Source organism: Rhamphochromis longiceps, linkage group LG12 (assembly GCF_057381845.1).
Source record: "Rhamphochromis longiceps isolate RC_006_pf linkage group LG12, R_longiceps_female_GT1.1, whole genome shotgun sequence".
Taxonomy (NCBI): Eukaryota; Metazoa; Chordata; class Actinopteri; order Cichliformes; family Cichlidae; genus Rhamphochromis; species Rhamphochromis longiceps.
In genome coordinates, this window is record NC_140568.1 from 37,781,724 (window position 1) to 37,803,209 (window position 21,486).

The following is a 21,486-nucleotide window of genomic DNA, read 5'->3' on the forward strand; positions in this document are numbered from 1 at the left end:
ATATATATATATATATATATATCCAGTATATATATATATATATATATATCTCCAGTATATATTTGAATGATGTATTTAAAAGTATTAGTCAGCTTACAAAGATTTTTTTAAAGAAACATACTATGGGGCTATAAATTATAATGCTTTAAATTATAATCCAGTCAGATACATTTACTAGTTATTTGGCCTTAGTCAGATGATAAAGAATTACGTTTATGGACTCTGAACTTAAACTTCTGACTTTTATTTACTCAATCGCTCAATATTATTGTGCACTACATTGCTAATATCCAAGATCCTCTGTTCTTTAAGTAACTTATTTTGCCGTCATTAGTTTAGCTCAGTTGATTGAAAAAAAAATGCTTGTCTGGGTGTTTTCATGAAAAGACAAAAGCTTTTCCATTCACTACAACACGTTAAAGTCAGTCACTTTACAAATAGCACAAAGAAACGGCAGAAAAACGCTGCTGCTGACAAAACAGTGTAAGTCACACTGAATAAACAATGTCAAGGTGTGACCTCCGATTGTTAACCCTTTCACCCATTCCCTGACCCTGTGATGTACGAGAACCGCAGCTGAATGGATTTTCTAAGCTCGCTGGCCCCTGGAAATGTGGACAAAACCCTCCATATTCAGTGCATGTCTATGACACAGCTGCTGACTCAGGAGGTTTGGACAATGGGCTGGTGCGGTCGGGTCTAGTATAAAAGGAAAGGGTTAAACCAGGTAGGATACAGTTTGGTGCAAGAGCAGAAACATCAGCGGCAACCAGCAGCTCAACCAGCAGCTCAGCCAGCAGCCCAATAATCAGCAATATGACTACCACTGGAATGAACATGATGAGCAGGGTAAGAGAATTGCCTTTAAGGTCTTAAACGTGTGTTTATAAAAATATAATATTTATATTTGTAACAGCAACCAATCATGAGGTGTGGCACGAATGGTGTATCGTATAATTTTCCTCCGCTTTAAAGCATCTCTGAGTCCTATTTTTGCTTTCCAGCCAGAGCCTGTGCTTGTTTGGTTCAGTAACTACAGCTTGCAGATATTTCTTCTAGTAAAAAAGCTCTAAAATTCTAAGCCAACAAAATAGAAACAGACTTTGCGAGATAAAATGTCACTATGTACATATTAGCTTCTGTTAAGAGCTTCTCTCATGAGCTGAACAGCTCAGTAAGAGAACTTTGCTGTGCTTTGAGTGCCCATCTGACTCTGTGGATTCAAATGTGTGCACGTCTTGTATAAATGATTTATACTGCTGCTGGGTCTGACCTGATAAAACTAGATTAGTTACCTTTATAGAAAAATCATAGATCGCTCATTCAGACATGGAGCTGACACATTAAGAGTTAACAGAAAGGTATAAATGTCTAAATTGATTTATTCCTCATTAGAAGTTTAAAGCTGCACCTGAACTTTCTACTTAACAGCACTACTGTTGAACTCACCAATTCTTTCAGCTTCAAAAATTAAATGCCTCACATGTGCTCGTTTCCTCTCTCTCCTCAGATCATCTTCTACGAGGACAGGAACTTCCTGGGTCGTTCCTATGAGGTCATGAACGACTGCCCTGACATGTCCTCCTACCTGAGCAGGTGCCACTCCTGCAGGGTTGAGAGAGGCTGCTTCATGGTGTACGACCGCACCAACTACATGGGCAACCAGTACTTCCTGAGGAGGGGTGAATATTCTGACTACATGAGCATGATGGGGATGAACGACTGCATCAGGTCCTGCCGTATGATCCCCATGGTAAGATTTTACGCCAGTCGTCATTTACCCTGGATGACATCATTAAAATACTCTGAGTTAAATCCATTTGTCTTCTGCCTCACAGTACAGGGGATCCTACAGGATGAGGATCTACGAGAGAGAGAACTTTGGTGGTCAGATGTATGAGCTGATGGACGACTGTGATAACATCATGGACCGTTACCGCATGTCCAACTGCATGTCCTGCAATGTGATGGATGGCCACTGGCTGATGTACGAGCAGCCCCACTACAGAGGCAGAATGATGTACATGAGGCCTGGAGAGTACAGGAGCTTCATGAACATGGGATTCAGCGGCATGAGGTTCATGAGCATGAGGCGCATCACTGACTCCTGCTACTAGGCTGTCTTTGCACTAAATAAAGCTGTCATGAACTGAACTACTGGTGTGTTTAAGTCATGGATTATTTTGAGTAGATTTTGAGTACTTACGTTCATTCAGAAATTCTAACGTTTCAGTAATTCAGAAGAAGCAAGTCATTTGCTTTTTATTCTTATTTTCAAACCACATTCTTTCAAAAATCAACTACAAGTGAAATTTGTGCAACCTTTTAGCACAAAATGTTCACTTATATGTACCACAACTTCACTGTCACAGTGAACCTCTTATAACCTTCTTTTCATATCTTTTTACATTAAAAGCCATAGACTGTGGGGCCCAAATTTAGCTCACTGGGATGAGCCAAATGGCTGAAATCGGCAGGCCCAGGTTCAAATATGACCATTGCCACATGTCTTCCCCTCTCTCTCCCTCTGCTTTCCTGTCACTCTTCACTGCATCTATCAAAAAAAAAAAATTAAAAATTAAAAGGCAAAACAAACCCCAAAAAAACCAAAACATAGACTGTATATTAAAGATGGAAGTAGACATTTATTGTTTAGTTATATTCTGGTCTTGAGCCTAGCCTTTTCACCAGGGGGGCTAAATAAGAGAAACCCTGAGACATTTCAGTTTGATACAACAGAGACCCAAAGCATAGTTTGCTTTTTTGACCCCTCTACTCTAACTGGGACTCAAATAAAAAAAAAAAAATGAACATCATATTCTATTCATTAAGGCTTCAAGCTAGAGACTGAGAGCATGAGCACTTTAGAAAAGTGTTTATTGAGGGTAAGAACATTCATTTTCTCTGGTTGTAAACAGTCTTCTTTGTAACCAGAAGAGTTGCCCTCTGCTGGCCATTAGAAAGAATACAGATTTAACTTACAGGCTTATAGGTTACTGGTATGACATTTTTGATTTCTTCTAGAAGGATACTTTAGTTTTTTACAGTATTTGTAGACTTCACCCTTTGTGAAGACTATCTTTCCACAGAACCAAAACACACACTGAGTACTTATGCTTGTAAAGAGCAGTAAGTGTTTCTGAGCATGCTGTAAGAAGGAGGCCTTCATTTAGAGTCACTGTAAATTTCTGGGCCTGTAACTATCTGTAAAGCATTTTGTTTAATAGCAGAGAAATCATAATACATGATGCTGATCTGCAGCTTTGTTGTTTATAAAACAATAGTTGCAATTGTTGAAATAAAGGAAGTTTAGTCTCACTCTGAGTAGAACTAAAACAGTTGTGTCTAGAGTCTTCTATAGTAAACTTGGACAATGGCATGTAAATACTTGCATAGCTGAAATTCTCTGATTATATTTACATTGTACCAGTTAGGTTTCAGCGTGAGTTGTTATTAGATCCAAATGTTATTGTTGGACCACCTAGGTTTGTTTCTGCAAGACTGTTTCCCTCAGTCCTGTTCTCATTAGAGCAAAAGAATAGAGCAGGCATACAGGTAAGCACCCTGAAAGCACAGTGTATATACAGCAGCTACATAATAACAATATGCACATGGTCTGTTTTTATTCTCTATTTGTTGTTCTGACATATTGATATATCTCAACAACCATGACATTTGGTGATGGCGTGCATGTTTTCTGAATTTTCACATGGCCTAACAGCAGTTGATTCTATCATTTCAGTACAAAGAAATTAATTACAAGACACCAAGATTCATCAGGTCCATGCAACATTTTCCCAATTTTCTGTTGTCAAGTTTTGCTGTGGCCCATCTGCTTCAAAGTTTGATGTGTAGCACATTCAGAGATGCTCTTCTGCATATTGTGGTTGTAAAGCAGTCTAGTCTGTATTTCGTGGTCCCAGTAGATCACGAGTTTCTCAACTATCAAGACCATTTGGCACCAACAGCTACACCACTTTCTTTTTTTTTTCTTTTATAAAAAGGTACTTTAATTTAGCAATACACACAAACAAAAAAAAAAAACCCAAACACCCCCCCCCCCCAAAAAAAAACAACAACAAAAAAATAACAACCAAACAAACAAAGATACTACGCACTACCGATGACATAATGGCACAGTGAAACCCGCAGATCTGCTCGGTCTGGGGGAGCTCCCCTCCACCTCTTTACAGGTCCCATGTCGTTAGGTTTTTACTACTGTCCACTCAGCACTTTACAGTCCATCCCTGATCATATTCGGAAGGGTATTTCCAGTCTCTTTTATAAACTACCTTAAAAAAAAAAAACTAAAAAAAAAACGTGACCACGTCCTTAGCAGACCTTCCTTCTTCCAGTAGTTGTGTGAATATCTCATCCCACGTTACCACCTTCAACAAATCTCTCCCACTTCCTCCAGTTTTTATGAAATTGGTCCATTTTGAGGTTAAAAAAAAAGTAAATTTTTCCATTCTATATATTTCCTCCATTATTCCTATCCAATCTTTCTTTGTTGGGGGCTCTTTCTCCAGCCACCTCCTGGTAAGCGCTTTTTTGCCAAGCTACACCACTTTCATAGTCACTTAAATCTGTTGCTTGGTCATTTTAACTCTAGATGCCTAAATGTGTCTAGCTAATTAGATGTTTGTGTTAACAAACAGCTGATCAAAGTAGCTGGTGAGTGTATTCTGTTACAATGGTGGATGCTCCTATTAAATATGGTCAAACCTTCAAATAATGAGGCCAGGATGTTGAAGAAATCTTTATGAGCCAAACGCTCAGGCTTCAGGCAGCTCTAAATAACACAGTTTATTTCTGCTCTTGTGATATCAGTATGAAGGGATGTCTTGTTTATTCGAATACTGAATAAACTAAGGGGGGCACCAAGGCCTAATATAACATGGAGCTGGAAAACAAGTTAGCCTGTCCCTTTAAGTGATTCTTAAATTATTGTTTGACTTAAAGTCACCTTTTTTTTTAATTCATGGTTCTGTTCACGGAGCAGTTTTCACTTTTAACTCTGACACTGTTTTAATTTAGACGAGAGAGAAAACAATTTTTGACTGTTTTAATATTGATGTAATGTGCACATAACCTGCATACTACAGAAAAAATGTCACCCTCCATGATGCCCTATTATAGCCTCTGTTAAAAAACGTGTACGTCTACCATTACAGAACTCAAACTACTACGGTGCTTAAAGACAGCCACAAAGAGCCGTCAGTATGGCTGTAGACTCTTAATCCTGTGAAAGTGATGAGAAGTAATGTCTGTTGTATGAGGATGACATACTAAAATTTAGATTTTGGTTTGTTTTCGTTAATTGTCCTGCGTGGGTCCTCGTTTAAATTAGTGATATAAAAGTCTCAACAATAACGACAAAAGAAATATGCACAATTCACTGCCTGTCTCGTAATTTTTTTAGTTCCCATTCCTCCGAGGAGCATATTAGCAGTGCATGTCTTTCTATCATTCTTTCTCACTCTTCTTTCTTTCCTTTCCACTCTTCCTCCAGAGAACAGCCAATCCAGTGAGCAAGCAGGGAATCGAAGCCCTGATACAAGATTCAGCCTAATGAGGATCAGAAACATCTTAATAAAGACCCATAATCCACCACTTAATCCCTCATTACAGAATCATCTGCATTCTCTCGTCCTGCTCCGTACCGCCGCAGCGACAGCACATTCTGGTCCATTGTTCTGCTTCGCCTCATCTCTCACCCAGGGCTACGTCTCCCTTTGTCTCCCTTCGGTGTCAGTTATATTTGATCTGCTCTCATTAGACTTTCAGACGAGGGCCTGAAAATAGTGCTTTTGTGAGCACTTCTATGCTATCTCTTGTCTGAAATGGAAAATGAGACATATGCTTAATGAGGAAAGGATGGACTGGGACCTGCCGTCTGACAGCGAGATAGGAAGCGTATTGTGTGGAGGAAGTGCTGTGACCGATACTGTTAAAGGACACACTTTCTAGGCAACATCCGTGTCAGTAATTATGACTTCTGAGAATGTGAAAATTACTGTGAAGTGAGACAGATGGATTAACGTTTCATGCTGAACCCTGGAGACACTCGGAGTCGAGGTTTTTACTTTTGTGCAGCATTAACAAAAAAGTTACAGGAGTTTTACATATACTTCGTGCTATGGAAAGCTAGTTTCACCTTAGAAATACACAAATGTATTGTGTACGTAACACGAAAATAAACAAAAGCATGTGAAACATAATATTATTACGATTGTATGACTAAATGCAATGACAAAAAAACTTAAGTAAAGATAAAGTTTCTTACAAAAGAATACCTGAAAGAGCTCTAAATACTCTAACTTCTGCCCACAAAACCTGGAAAGAGTCATACTCATATTATCCATGTTAGATATCAGTGATAGCCTTTAGCATGGCCTGATCAATGCAGAAATAATAATACAGTAATCCTCTCTGTAAAGTGCATGGAGAGCAATGCTGTGTAAATGTGTAAAGACATAGCCACCAAAACATCCTCTACTTTTTATTGAGGTCCTCTGTTAACTCCTCAAATTGGACATTTTCACAGTCATCATGTTAGAAATTTTGAAACATGATAAACAATGGGTGGATCTGGCTGAAAAATGGAGAACACTGCATATTCATATGATAGTGACTTAAAAGCATGCTCCACTTTATCCTCCTTTGTGACTCAAATGAAAACCATAATTTACAAAAATAACATCATATAAATTAAATAAAAAGTCAAACCTATCAACTGAGACTGTGAACTCATGAGAAAAGCTTTTACTGTGATCATAGTTCAGCGGAGTCAAGGCTTTAACAAGAGACAACAAGAGACATTTCCCTCTGCTAGCCATTAGAATTAATAATAAATTATAATACTTTTGCCTTGGATTCATTTTTAAATATGGCCTGGTTCTGCTGTTTCTTCCTGCAGGTGTTTTTCCGTCACCAAAGCAGTTGCTAATAGGGGGGTCATATGATTGTAACCAAGGGTCCAAAAAACAGGGACCATTACAGTTTGTCCTGCTGGTCCAAATGGGCAAACTGTTTTCTATTCAAATCTCTCCAGACCCTGAGCTACAAATAGAGTTCAACATACCCAGGGTATCTTTCTGTTATCTGAATTTACTTCTCTAAGTTATCGCAGGGTTACAAAAAGTTATTTTCAAGAGCGAAATAATCTATGAAAACTATACCTATTCCACAAAATTAGGAAATATAATTAATAATAAGTAAAACAAATGCAACATTGCTCATAATAGTTTCATTTGTTGAGATCTTACCTTTTTGTTTGTACAGCAAAATATCATGCTATGACTCCCGTGGATGCGAATAGTTATCATGAAAATGCCAGGCACTATTTGCCCCCTCCACACTAACAATATGCATGGAGACAAACATGCAGTATTCCAATTTACTCTAACAAAGGGGGTTAATGTGGACTTATGTGTCAAGAGAAAAGGAGAAATCTCACTTCCTTTAGCTAGGAGATGATCCTCAAGAGGGTCAGATAATTAGCCCCGTGAAGGTGTGGAGAGGGCTGATTCCTAACTAGTATTACCCCTCCCTCATCATTACTCTGTGTGCTGAGGTGATAGGAGGTGGAGGGGGATAAAACAAAACAAATAAAACTCATTAAAGGGGCCTGTGTGGCTACAAATTCCCCTCTGCAGCATGCTAACACTCCGCAGACGTCAATAGCTCTGGTCAGAGGTATCATCGTTATTCTGCCTAGGTATGAACTCAGATCAAAGCCTTGTATAGTTCGTTGCCTCTTAACCTGAGGCGGCATTCTCAAAATCAGAGCCCCTTGTTTGGCAGGTTTCCATTTTTTACTCTCTGATTAAAGCCTGTGGAGACCCAGAAAATCACTCTGCATAGCAAATCCTGAGATGAAAAAAAATCCAAATGATTTCTCCAACAATGCACCCATGGCATTTTGTTATTTTAAAGAATGGAGTTAATTTTTGATGATGCAAAACAGATGAGGGCTCTTTGTAGTTGTGTAAAAGAAACTAGCTAAATCCTCAAGGAAAGTTGTTTTCATGTACAGTGACAACGTCAGCATCAAGGAGCCACGGGCCTGATTTTACACATATTTCTAACCTGTGGAGCAATATGGCTTCAAGAAAAGTTTCACCAGTTTGGATTATCCCAAAATTTGGTTCTAACCTTTTATGTTTTCAGAGGATCGGCCAAAATGTATTTAGTTATTTTCTCGTGGAAGATGTGTATATGTTTTATTTATTTATTTATTTAAAGGCATCTATCAATTCCTAATGGCTTCATGTACTGTGAGAAGTTGACCACGTGTTGTATGAGTTGTATGAGTCCTGGGTCAAGCACAGCCATAACGTGAAAACTGCTAAAGGTTATACGGACCCAAGTAAGAAGGATCAGCAGGACAGGCAGCATTTTACCAGCATAGAAAGTTAATGAGGCTGTTAGTATATCTAATCTTTTTGTGCAGAAGAGTTCTGTTTCATCCAAGCTGTACTGAAGTTTGAATCTATAGGAAAACACAGACTTTTACTAGAATCAGGGCCTCTTTAAAGCTATAGACTTTGAGTATACTCAAAGGTTAGAAGATCATTGTGAGTATGATAATACAAGCATTTATCTCAAATAAAATTATAAGATTCTATTATAAGAAAAATAAGATTCTTCATCTGGTGCTATTGTTATGTCTAAATTTGTCAAAATGATAAATGTGCTCTAAAGCAGGACTCGTGCAGACAAGTTCAAAAGGTTTCTTAAGTAATGGTGACACTGAAGGTGAACTCTGTCGTGGGAATTCCTGGGGACAGTTCAGAGGACTGGAGACCATGAGAAGAGGGGAGAGATAGGCTAGCCTTGGTTAGCCCACTGACATCAGCTCCACAGAATTTTTCCAGATAGTGTTACAGGGAGTGCAGAATTATTAGGCAAATGAGTATTTTGTCCACATCATCCTCTTCATGCATGTTGTCTAACTCCAAGCTGTATAGGCTCGAAAGCCTACTACCAATTAAGCATATTAGGTGATGTGCATCTCTGTAATGAGAAGGGGTGTGGTCTAATGACATCAACACCCTATATCAGGTGTGCATAATTATTAGGCAACTTCCTTTCCTTTGGCAAAATGGGTCAAAAGAAGGACTTGACAGGCTCAAAAAAGTCAAAAATAGTGAGATATCTTGCAGAGGGATGCAGCAGTCTCAAAATTGCAAAGCTTATGAAGCGTGATCATCGAACAATCAAGCGTTTCATTCAAAATAGTCAACAGGGTCGCAAGAAGCGTGTGGAAAAACCAAGGCGCAAAATAACTGCCCATGAACTGAGAAAAGTCAAGCGTGCAGCTGCCAAGATGCCACTTGCCACCAGTTTGGCCATATTTCAGAGCTGCAACATGACTGGAGTGCCCAAAAGCACAAGGTGTGCAATACTCAGAGACATGGCCAAGGTAAGAAAGGCTGAAAGACGACCACCACTGAACAAGACACACAAGCTGAAACGTCAAGACTGGGCCAAGAAATATCTCAAGACTGGTTTTTCTAAGGTTTTATGGACTGATGAAATGAGAGTGAAACTTGGTGGGCCAGATGGATGGGCCCGTGGCTGGATTGGTAAAGGGCAGAGAGCTCCAGTCCGACTCAGATGCCAGCAAGGTGGAGGTGGAGTACTGGTTTGGGCTGGTATCATCAAAGATGAGCTTGTGGGGCCTTTTCGGGTTGAGGATGGAGTCAAGCTCAACTCCCAGTCCTACTGCCAGTTTCTGGAAGACACCTTCTTCAAGCAGTGGTACAGGAAGAAGTCTGCATCCTTCAAGAAAAACATGATTTTCATGCAGGACAATGCTCCATCACACGCGTCCAAACTAATGACATGGCCTCCTTGTTCACCTGATCTGAACCCCATTGAGAACCTGTGGTCCATCATCAAATGTGAGATTTACAAGGAGGGAAAACAGTACACCTCTCTGAACAGTGTCTGGGAGGCTGTGGTTGCTGCTGCACGCAATGTTGATGGTGAACAGATCCAAACACTGACAGAATCCATGGATGGCAGGCTTTTGAGTGTCCTTGCAAAGAAAGGTGGCTATATTGGTCGCTGATTTGTTTTTGTTTTGTTTTTGAATGTCAGAAATGTATATTTGTGAATGCGGAGATGTTATATTGGTTTCACTGGTAAAAATAAATAATTGAAATGGGTATATATTTGTTTTTTGTTAAGTTGCCTAATAATTATGCACAGTAATAGTCACCTGCACACACAGATATCCCCCTAAAATAGCTAAAACTGAAAACAAACTAAAAACTACTTCCAAAAACATTCAGCTTTGATATTAATGAGTTTTTTGGGTTCATTGAGAACATGGTTGTTGTTCAATGATAAAATTATTCCTCAAAAATACAACTTGCCTAATAATTCTGCACTCCCTGTATATGAGATTGCTTACTTGATCATTCTGGGAAACATACTTGAAGTGGGCCACTGGTCTGTTTGCCACAGTGGGGAAGTCAACAGGCAGGTGAGCTGTCAGTTTTTTGAGAAAGAATTCAAGAAGGTACAGACCAGCTCAACAGGGACAGGAATGAGAGTTCCCCACACAGGGAACTCTCTGAAACAAAAAAACTTAAAACAACAGGAGAATCATAGAGGAGCCTGATTACCACTATAAGGAGGCAGAGAATCTATTGGAGATCAAACGTTGGAGCTGGTCCTTAAGTAAAAGCAAAAGATGAGATTCACAAGTAAAAGATGTGACAGGTAAAGATCAGGAATCTTAAACTCCACTCACCGGCACCTGGAAACTCAACCTGGATTTGGAGGGAATAAAACCCAAATAACATAGATGAAGACACCTAGATTTTTCTTACTTTTGTGGTTTTAGTGGTATTAATTAGTAAATGTTAGTATGTTAAAACATTAAAGAGTGGCAGTCACTGTTACATGTTCATGTTAGCATTGATTTTGTGAGTATTTTACGATTTAGCTCAAGGCCCCTCTGCTTTTTTCATACTTTTTCTTGCTGTTTTTGTGAGTCATATATTTAAAAAAAAAAAAAATCATGCTGAATTGATGTTAATATAAAACTTTAGCTTGTCTTGAGAATATGAAGTGAACAGCGAGTCAGAGTTTGAAACTTTTCCTGAGGTGATGTTTTGCCCCAACATGCAAGGTGCACTTCACATCTTCTCCATCAGCTCTTCCAGGTCTTCTCCTAAATGACCCCATTAGATATATTCTGAGAACAATGTTTAGTGTTTTTGTATTTATTTTATTTGTATTTGTTTAACCTGTACTGTGTCACAATTTTATCAAGTAGAATCACGGTCTGTTGTACATTAACTTTGCAAAGGTGAGCGCTATATACTACAGGCTCCTCTGGTTAGTCTTTTTCTTTTCTTTCTTTATTATTAACATTATTATTTGTGTGGTTATACAATGTCGACAGGAGGTGGAGGTCAGGTTGGCAAAAGAGAGGAGTTGGAATAATGGCATAAAGTGAAGAAGGAGAAGGACAAGAAAAAGAAAAGGGCCAGGGGGCAGGGCCGAGGAGGATGTACTGTGTAATTTTTCCTCCATATGTATGATGGCCTCATGACATCCTGACAGCTTGAGCTCATCTGTACAAATAACTCCATTTACTCCTGCTCACACTTTTTGTTTAGCCCATAAGAAACAGAGGCAGGTGCAGGGGTTTTGTCCTTAGGGCAGTATACAGCTGTGACAACTCTAACTGCTATAACACACACACACACACACACACACACACACACACACACACACACACACACACACAGAGAGAGAGAGAGAGAGAGAGAGAGAGAGAGAGAGAGAGAACATGTGCCAACAAACATGCTGTTCATTAATCACGCATAATAGCATCTCCAGCTAACAGACAGCAGGCACAGGTTACAGGCCTCAGGCATATTACTGCAGGTGTGATCATGGGCCCACCTGTTATACAGAAGGGATCAGAGTTTGCCGGCACTTAAACTTTAATGTGTTTAATGTAAAAGAATAAGTGAAAGTAAAAACAGCACAGTGGAACTTCTGGAAAAGAGTCAAAAGTTGAGTGGATGGTTTAACTTTCTACAACGAAGCAGTTAAAAGAGTTGGGAGAACTCTTTGTTAACTCCTTATGAATGTCTTTGAGGTCTGTGTTTCTCTATAGTTTATATGGACAGTAAAAGGGCCAAGATTTCTGTGATCTGTAAAGTTCCCCTATGAACACGCTATGGAGTGTTTATGTCACCAACATAGATGGAGACATATAGAAAGGCAGGAGTTTTGTGCCATATTTAACCAGTTATTTATGTTTGGCTGTGACTCTGCTTAAGATTCTGAAATTGGAATAAATGAACACAATTTGAACAAAACAGAACAACAACTTTGTTTAGCCATTGTAAGAGGAGGCTGGGGGACAGAATCATTGTATTTCCCACATGTATCAAAGAGATACTTTTTATACATAGGACTTTGATACATAGTTTCCTTATAGTATGGTAAAAAATGTATTTTAGACACATCTGCAAGTGACTTCTGCAATCACATCATAATTATAAGAATATTCATCTTGCGGCACACTTTTATAGTCCCTTGCAACTTGCAACAGCTGGATCTGTCATTCGTTTTTTGTTAAATTTGGCTTTTCACCTTCTAAGCAGGATTTTTTCAAACATTTCAAAGGTGTTTGGGGAGGAATGTTTCCTGTTACAACTTGTGCAAAAGCGAGGACCACAAAAAAAAAGGAAAAAAAAGATGAAGAAAAACAGAATTCTGACCTCAACCTCCTCCACCACCTGCTCATTGGTTGGGTACAAGCCCCTGCGGGTTGGGCATGCATCACCAGGGGGAAAATATAACTGAAACTTTAGTATTACCAAAAATACTAAATCAGCTGTTAAATATTTCCCTATTGTGTATATTTATTCATTGTGTTTGTGTTTTAAATACTGTCTGTTTTAAGCTGTGAACTACTGCACAGAATGTTGTTGTGTGACTGCATAATCACAATAAAGCCTCTTTAAAGAAACAGAATATTTTCTTGCCTTTCTCTTGGATCTGACTTTGCTCAGATATATATAAGGTGCCAACGCTGTCCTCACTTCCTGGGCCTCCCCTCCTCTGTTTCCAGGCATCGCTGATAACGGCCCAGATCTGCAGCAGGAATGTGGGCTCTGGCGCTGTGTGTTTCCCTCTGAGTATTTGTCCAGGTCAGCTTTGACTGTGTGTTTGTTGCAGTTGGAAGGCTTGGGAGAGAAACAAACACTGCGCTCCAGTCTGTTGTAAAACCAGATGCCCAGGAAGTGGTGAATGGAGAGTGGATGTGGCAGTAATGGGAGAGAGAGCTGAGACCATTGTGTTCTAATGCACTATTGTGTTCTAATGCATATACTACATCCCTCCACACACACACACACACACACACACACACACACACACACACACACACACACACACACACACACACACACCCTGCTGCACTGGTTAGCAGTATTTGGGTCAAACATTGAACTCTGACCTCTGACCTTTTAATGGAGCCACAAGTTAGTTAAAACTTCAAGAGAAAGTTATTTAATAAGCTTGAGGTTTCTTATGTGTTTGTGTTTGTTTTGTTTTTGAGTTATTTTTTAATCATCATAAATGATTTTTTTATGAAGGCCATATAAAGGCAAATTAACTTGCTTCCCATTAGATAGTTTTCAAATATTTACTGTGTTTTTACCTTATGAATGGTTACATTTATTTAATATTAAATAAATTTGAATCCAAGTTCAGCACTATTTATACCTTCATTCATGTCATCAGCTACTATCTGTTTCTTTTTCTGCTTAACATCATTCACCACATATACTCTGTGTCTGTGGTGGCTATTTTGTGACCCATACAAAACAGATGCTATAAAATGCTGGGCAAACTGAGTGAGGTGATCATTCTTCGTGGGTTTGTCTCTACAAGGAACACCATTTGTGTAAATAGAAATTCAGGTTTTGCCATATCAGCTCTTTATGTGTCCATTATGTTTTACTTTTGACCTCAACCTGCATGTTTATTTTGTTTAAATGAGGGCCTCATTATGAGCTGAGAGACTCCCTCATCTGATTAACCTCTGCCCTTTACGACCTTTGATGAGGTAAACACTTTTTACATCAGCACTCAAGTTCATTTGTTGAGAAAATGTTTCAGTCATTGGAATAAAAAAAACCAAATGAAATTCCAATTCACTGCAAGTTTTCCACAGCAGTGAACTCCAGTTAAGGGTTAAGTGTGCTTTAGTGTTCCCTGTAAGACTTTCAATGACCTCATATGACCTCTAATAACACAAAGCAGACCTTTGACTTTGGCCAGGCTTTTGTTTTCTATGCAGAAAGCTCCTCTTTAACCAGTAAATCAGCATCCATGTTGTATGGCAGATGCAGCTGATTTGGCTTCAGGCAGTTGTGGTGTGAAGATACTCATGGGGCCCTAATGACCTGCAGCAACCTTTGACCTGAGCCCAGGCCCTTTAATATAACCAGCAGATCAGTTCCATATGGTGATTCAGAGAGAGATGCCACTTACAGTAATGTATTCAGAGCTCTACTTAAGTCTGGATAAGTGGAACATACCAAACCTTCTGGTGGTGATAGGAATTTATTTTGCTGTAAATGATGATGGTATAATTCGTCATCATAAGTGTGTGGGAGAAAGATCAAGATCAAGATTAACACTTTTTTAATGTCACAAATGTCAAACTCTACATTTTAAAGTCTAAGAGAGTTTGCAAACTTATTATGCATCTTATCTGTGCCCTCAGTCATACACTGACAGATTATCACTATCTTGCGTGGGCAATGCTGTTGACACAGCTGCAGTCTGGGCGTAAACTAACGTGTTCAGGATGCACCTCGTCGCTGCCCGCCAGCCCGACAGCCCGACAGCTTCACACAAAAAATAAAACAGAGACTGGAAAGATTATCTCGCACATGCCCAGGGTGTGAAAACAGTCTCTGTAACTTTCTTTGACCTGAAAAGGAAAATGTCAGTGACTTTACGGTCACTCTTTTGTCAGTGGTGGAACAATTTTCATAACATCTTAAAATGAGCTCTTAGTTTTCAACAGAAAGGAGCTTTTCTCTTTTTTGGCTTGTGCAGCTTGACAGCTATGAGAGCTGTGACAGTTGTCTACTTCTATTATACACTGATTCTATTTATAATTCTACTTATACACTGATCCATTAGTATAAAATCATCCATGGCAGAAAGTGCCTTTAATTTTGTCATATACTGTACTTCTACTCAAAATACCTGATCTTTGCTGTGTCATAACTTTAACTTCCGTAAAGCTACCACCTCTGCATCTCCAGACACAGCAGGCACTGCATCAAGAAGTCAAACTGCCTCTTCTTAGTCAATATTGACTTGGCCAGGAGGGGGCAGTGGCACCATTACTGGCTTTGCACAATGCTGCACAGCACTCTGCCCAGATCTCTTTCATGAAGCTTGAAACAAAACCTGACTCGTGAGTCAACTCTGACCTTTGGTTGATAACAGATCAGAGACCCCGCCGGGATTTTTCTCCTTTCCTCTGGTATCTTCAGGTGCCAGGAAAGCTCTGCCCTGTAGGCAGATAGGGAGAGAGGAAGGCACTGTGGTGTATAAACTGCCCTTTGTCTAGCTCTTTACCTTGTCCTCCAGCTGAGCTCATAGATTCAGCTTTGTGTGAGTGTGGGGTGTAATGTACCCAGAGACAATGGTATCAGATTGGTGCTCCTCGGGGACAAATGTTGAGAGACCTATATTTAACACTGTATATCCATGTGTTGTGTTTCGGAGGAGTATAGGGTTGGCTGTATTGTATGTGCTGGTGAGGGGCTAGTAGATGAGAGGACATCCTCCTCTCTGAAAAATGTAACAGGTGCCACACAGATGGGATTTCCCCAAGGATCAATAGGGAAGAGCTCTCCCTGTGTGGTGCACAGTTGAATAAAGAACATTTGGGGGGGGGGGGATACATGAGGAATGTGTAGTACAGAGAACATGTGTATTATCTAAAAATAATCAGCAACATTTTATTTCCTCCATAGCTGTTAAAGTTTAATTTGTGTGTTTGTGTAAATTCATATCAAAAGTAATACAAAGATCAGTTCCTTGTACAGCTGCTCATAGCTCGACTGTGCAGCTGTGTGATACTGATTATCTGCCAGACAGGCAAATGGCAGTAATTAGTGGCGGTAACATGAATTGACCTTTTTGGCCAAATGATACTAGCTTACACTTAATATCGCAAGTCTGTTAAGAATCAAATAATGTCAAGGTTGTCCAGCCCCACTTTCTCCTCTCAGTTCTGCCCCTACAATTAATATTCTCACAGTTCATCATTAATTGGTCAATGGTCAATGGGGCAATGGCATTTATCATGTCTTTATGTGTGGTCTGACTCCAGAAGAAAATGAACTCATCTTCTTGCAGTATTACTCAATAAACTTCTGTGATTGTAATTTTGGTATTTACAGAAATCCTTTGGCAGAACGATCTCCATTAAAGGTCATCTTAGTTGCTTTGTTTCAGTTATTTTAACCATCAGTTGACAATCAGTAAGAGGTATAAATGTAATCAGATATCAAGATATTTAAAAAATATATATATATCAGGCAACTTCACTGTGAGCACTTCTAGGACTTCCCTTGAGCTTAACTGATCCTTTTGAACCTAATGAAGATTATCTGATGAGGTGAAGCAAAGGCTGGTAAACAATGAGCCACCAGCTCAAGTCTATGAGCTCCTTGATCTGTAACTGTATTATGTTGTAACATTTCATCACACTATTGTGCAAATCTCATCAATTAGTGTGAAAAACGTTGGATATGTTTCTGTTTGATTATAAAAAACACCATTCGGTACGTTCATGTCCTAGAAGGATGGTTTCCCTCAGGACATGAACGTGTCCGTTCTTTCACAGAGGATCTGAGGTCATATCCTGTTTGTTATTCCCGAAACTCTCATCTTGAATGGCCCGGCATTTGTTTTCCAACCATCCAGGAAGTCTCCGCTTAATTTGTTATGCCTCCATCATCTCTGCTCCTTTTCTTTCTAATTCCCATTGCAAAACTGGCCCAAAGCGAGCGCTCTCTTATCACTCAGGGTCTTAAAACATGTTTATTTTCAGAAGCCTCAAAGAGAGCTGCCTGCTGGTATTCAAACCCAGAGATTTGGTCCCTCAGTGAGGCGTCAGAGGTCGTGCTCCTGCTGCCATGTTTGATGGGCGTCGACAGCCACTCGCGGGACTTCAAAGAGCAACGTGGTGGCTACAGATGTGTGACTACTCACAGGGTCCTAATCTGTTCAGAGAAAGGAGGCATCCAATCCGGATCTTTTTCATCAAGCCGCACAGAGCACAGGGCTTTTTCCAAGAGGCCTGCTGTAATACAGTGCATTAGTGAGGTAAAGGCCTCTCCTCACAGCTGTCTCATGCTGACAGACTCTTGGAGAAACTGATCTTTTCATTCTTTTCTGCTGTATCTCCTCTTCAGGTCTCTGCCTTGGAGCCTTTGCAATTCCTTTCAAACTTAAGCTTGGCCTTCTTTTTACCCATAAATCTCTCTTCTTATTGGTCTCCTTGTGGCTGTGGTTCATAACACTGTTCACTTCACTGCAAAGCCTCAGACATTTTTTCTGTTTTTCTCAGACACATGATTTAACAAACAGTGAAACCACAATCTCTGTGCTACAATTCAGTGGAGCATGTATGCAGGGATTTCTACTTTAAAATTTAAGCTGACATTCATTTTAGATTAATGATAAATTGCATTTTGGGTAGTAGGTTGTATTGGTACTGTAGTATGAATTAGAAGAACTACGTTACTAAGATTAGAAGACCTTTGACACAGAACTTACAGTTATAAAAACTGTATGTACAATGATAAGTGATGAGTCTCTATTTAGTTACTTCCTGTTTTGACATCTCAGTTTGTCTTCACTGGCTATCTTTGTTCACTGGGAAAAACCCTTAACATCCATCACCTCTTTTACAAAAAACAATAATTAGAACCTTTTTTAATGCTTATGTCCAAAACAACAGTGATTGAACAAGTACCTACGAACAAGATAAGGAACTTTTGCTCTTTTGGTGCGGACGTTTTTAAATGTTTTACACAATTTGAACTGTGAGGCATGATGCTTTCAAACAAAGTTAGTCAAATTTGATCCAAATGCCTCAGAGCTACTCAGAGCACAGCTTTAAAACTCTGCTGCCTGTTGCTTACCTGATGTCTGTTTAGGAGTTAATGAGCCAAATTTTGTTGACCCATCCATCTAGCTTGACTTTCTTTATAATGCGATTTTATGGCTTTATAACAAAATCACTTTCACTTCTCTTTTAAATCCTCCTCTAATTTAATTTGGTCAGCATTTACAGAAATGTGATGCAAGTTGGGAAAACCCAGAAAAAGACACAAACCGAAAATGCTAGTTGCACACAATAACCGCCAAAAAATGACAAGAAAGTGTCATGTATTGATATGGCTATGTCTTAAGGTGATGACCTTTGAACCGGATGTGGTCGGAAGGAAGCCCCGTTAAGCGGCTAGTTGTAAGATGGACAGTGTTCAATAAAGCAACATAAAGACCGTGCTTTATGTCCTGATTCAATTCAGAGTGCTCTGCCTAATTTAGTAATAAGGTGAGCATACAACAATGGCGACGAGGACGACACGGACCTGGATTTGTTTTTGTGAGAAGTAGACCCAGCGGCGGCACGGTGTTAGCGAAAAAAAACAACTTGTGGGCTAACATGGAAAAGTCGGGTATTCAACCGTTCGCCTGCTACACGGATCCAGCTACGCTCGGACCGAGATGGACGCGCTGGTTAACATCCTTCGAGTTGTTTGCTGATGGGAAAGGTCTTATTTTGACGGATGATGCTACAGACGCGATCAGACAGCGGAGACGCGCTCTTCTACTGCACATGGCCGGACAGGACGTGCAGGACGTCTTCTCCACTCTACCACAGACGGGAGAGGCAAAGGATTACAGCGCTGCGGTGACTGCGCTCAACACTTACTTTGTTCCTCAAGTAAATGCAGCATACGCACGCCAAACTTTCCACAAATTGTCCCAAACACCAGGTGAGACTGTGCAACAATTTTGTACACGTTTGAGGCGAGCTGCAAAAGACTGTGACTTTCAAGCTGACAATGATAACCAGATACGGGACGCTATCCTGAGTAAATGCACTTCTGAATATGTACGGAGAAAGCTGCTTGAGGAGGGTCCAGGCTTAACTCTAAATCGCACGTTAGAGGTGGCTTCACACTGTGAACGTGTGGAGGAGCAGATGGCGGCGATGAGCGTCACCGGGGAAAAGAAAGGAGAGGACACGGTCAGCCGGATTTTTACAGCAAAGAAAGAGAAGAACAACAGACCAAAAGGAAAAATGAAAGATGATAATAAAACAGAAAGACAGTGTTACAGGTGTGGTTATACTGACCACATGGGCAAAGATCCCAAATGCCCAGCACGAGGACAAACATGTCACAAGTGTAATGGTAAGGACCACTTTTCAAAAATGTGTCGTACAAAAAGACAAAAGAAACAAAATGTGAATGCTGTTGAACAAGATGATTATGCATTTACTGTAAATGATGATAATATACCTGAGAAACTTACCTTTTCTGTTGGGGGAATAGAGTTGAAAATGTTAGTTGACTCTGGAGCTACAAGTAATGTGATGGGAGAAAACATATGGGAAAAGCTAAAAGCTGAAAAGATAAAATGTCACTCATATGTACCCAAAGAGCAGAGGAATTTATATGCATATTCCTCAGCACAGGCACTCACGGTTAAAGGTGCATTCAGATGTGAAATCAAGATTGGTGACAGGACTGAAGAGGCTGAATTTATTGTGATTAGAGGTAATGGTGAACCACTCCTGGGGAAAAAGACTGCCATAAAGTTAGGAGTGTTGAAAATAGGTGAAAATGTGGCGGCTGTCACAGATTTAAAGCACACTCTTAAAGAAAAGTATCCAAAAGTGTTCAAAGGAGTAGGAAAACTAAACACCAAACAGATCAGCCTGTACATTGATCCAAATGTGAAACCAGTAGCACAGCCACTGAGGCGCATACCTTATCATTTGAGGGATGCAGTGGAGAAAAAGATCAATGAACTAATTGACATGGACATTATAGAACGTGTAGAAGGACCTACACCTTGGGTAAATCCTGTAGTGGTACTCCCAAAGAAATGTGACAAAGATATCAGAATGTGCTTAGACATGAGAAAAGCAAATGAGGCAATAATCAGGGAAAGATACCCCATACCCACTGTGGATGAAATCTTGCAAGGACTAAACGGCTCTGCAATCTTCACCAAACTCGATCTCAAGTGGGGATACCATCAACTAGAGCTTACCCCGGAGTCAAGAGAGATAACTACATTTGCAGTGCACAACGGAGTATACCGGTACAAAAGGCTAATATTTGGAGTCTCATCAGCTAGTGAGCAATATCAGCATGAGATTGCCAATGCACTAGCTGGCATTGAAGGAGTTGAGAACATTTCAGATGACGTAATCATACACGCGCCAGACCAAGAAACACATGATAAGCGCCTGCATGCTGTGATGAAGAGACTCTCTGACTGTGGCCTGACACTAAACTCAGAGAAGTGTCAGTTCACCATGAACAGACTCGTGTTCATGGGAATACTGCTGACACAGAAAGGCATCGGCCCGACTGAAGAAAGAGTGAGAGCTGTGGTGGAAGCCCGAGAACCGAAGAATGCTACTGAGGTGAGAAGCTTTCTTGGACTGGTAGGCTTCAGTAGCAGGTTCATACCACAGTTTGCTACACTCTCTGAACCGCTAAGACGTTTAACTCGAAAAGAAACTATGTTTACATTCGGGCCAGAACAAAAGCAAGCATTTGAAAGACTAAAGACTGAGTTAGCCAGAGCAGGTACCCTAGCCTATTTTGACAAAGAAGCCCCAACCAGAGTCATAGCAGATGCAAGCCCTGTAGGCTTGGGCGCAGTGCTAATACAAATACAGAACGGAGAAGAGGTACCAGTGTGCTACGTAAGTCGGAGTTTAACAGACTGTGAGCGAAGATATTCTCAAACAGAAAGAGAAGCCCTAGCACTGGTATGGGCATGTGAGAGACTACATCCATATGTGTATGGCAGGAAGTTTGACCTCATCACAGACCACAAGCCATTAGAGGTCATATACAGCCAGAAATCTAAACCTTGTGCACGCATAGAAAGATGGGTTCTCAGACTGCAACCATATGACTTTAAAGTAGTGCACATTGCGGGAAAGCAAAACATTGCGGATTCACTGTCAAGACTGCTGGCTGACACCACGTCAAAAGAGATACATAAGCATGAATCTGAAGAATACGTGAGATTTGTTGCAGTTAATGCTACTCCAAAAGCACTCACGTCAAGAGAGGTTGAAGAAGCCTCTGCTACAGACTCAGAATTAACAGAAGTGCGAAGAGCTATTGAAAACGGACACTTTGAAAAATGCAAAAC

General features: G+C 40.1%; 1 protein-coding gene across 1 annotated transcript; it reads left to right on the forward strand.

Annotated features, from left to right (window-relative positions):
- Positions 1–694: 694 nt before the first annotated feature.
- LOC146657868 (gamma-crystallin M2-like) lies at positions 695–2,171 on the forward strand. Its single transcript, XM_085426227.1, has 3 exons — positions 695–849; positions 1,511–1,753; positions 1,839–2,171. The coding sequence occupies exons 1-3, from the start codon at positions 817–819 to the stop codon at positions 2,115–2,117; spliced, it is 555 nt and encodes a 184-aa protein (XP_085282353.1). The 5' UTR covers positions 695–816; the 3' UTR covers positions 2,118–2,171.
- The last annotated feature ends 19,315 nt before the right edge of the window (positions 2,172–21,486 follow it).

What these genes read in the sequence shown, in the direction of transcription:
- LOC146657868 (XM_085426227.1), top strand. Translation starts at nt 817, where the DNA reads ATGACTACCACTGGAATGAACATGATGAGCAGG. An exon ending in GAATGAACATGATGAGCAGG is followed by an intron (nt 850 to 1,510) that starts GTAAGAGAATTG and finishes CTCTCTCCTCAG; the next exon opens with ATCATCTTCTACGAGGACAG. An exon ending in CCTGCCGTATGATCCCCATG is followed by an intron (nt 1,754 to 1,838) that starts GTAAGATTTTAC and finishes TCTGCCTCACAG; the next exon opens with TACAGGGGATCCTACAGGAT.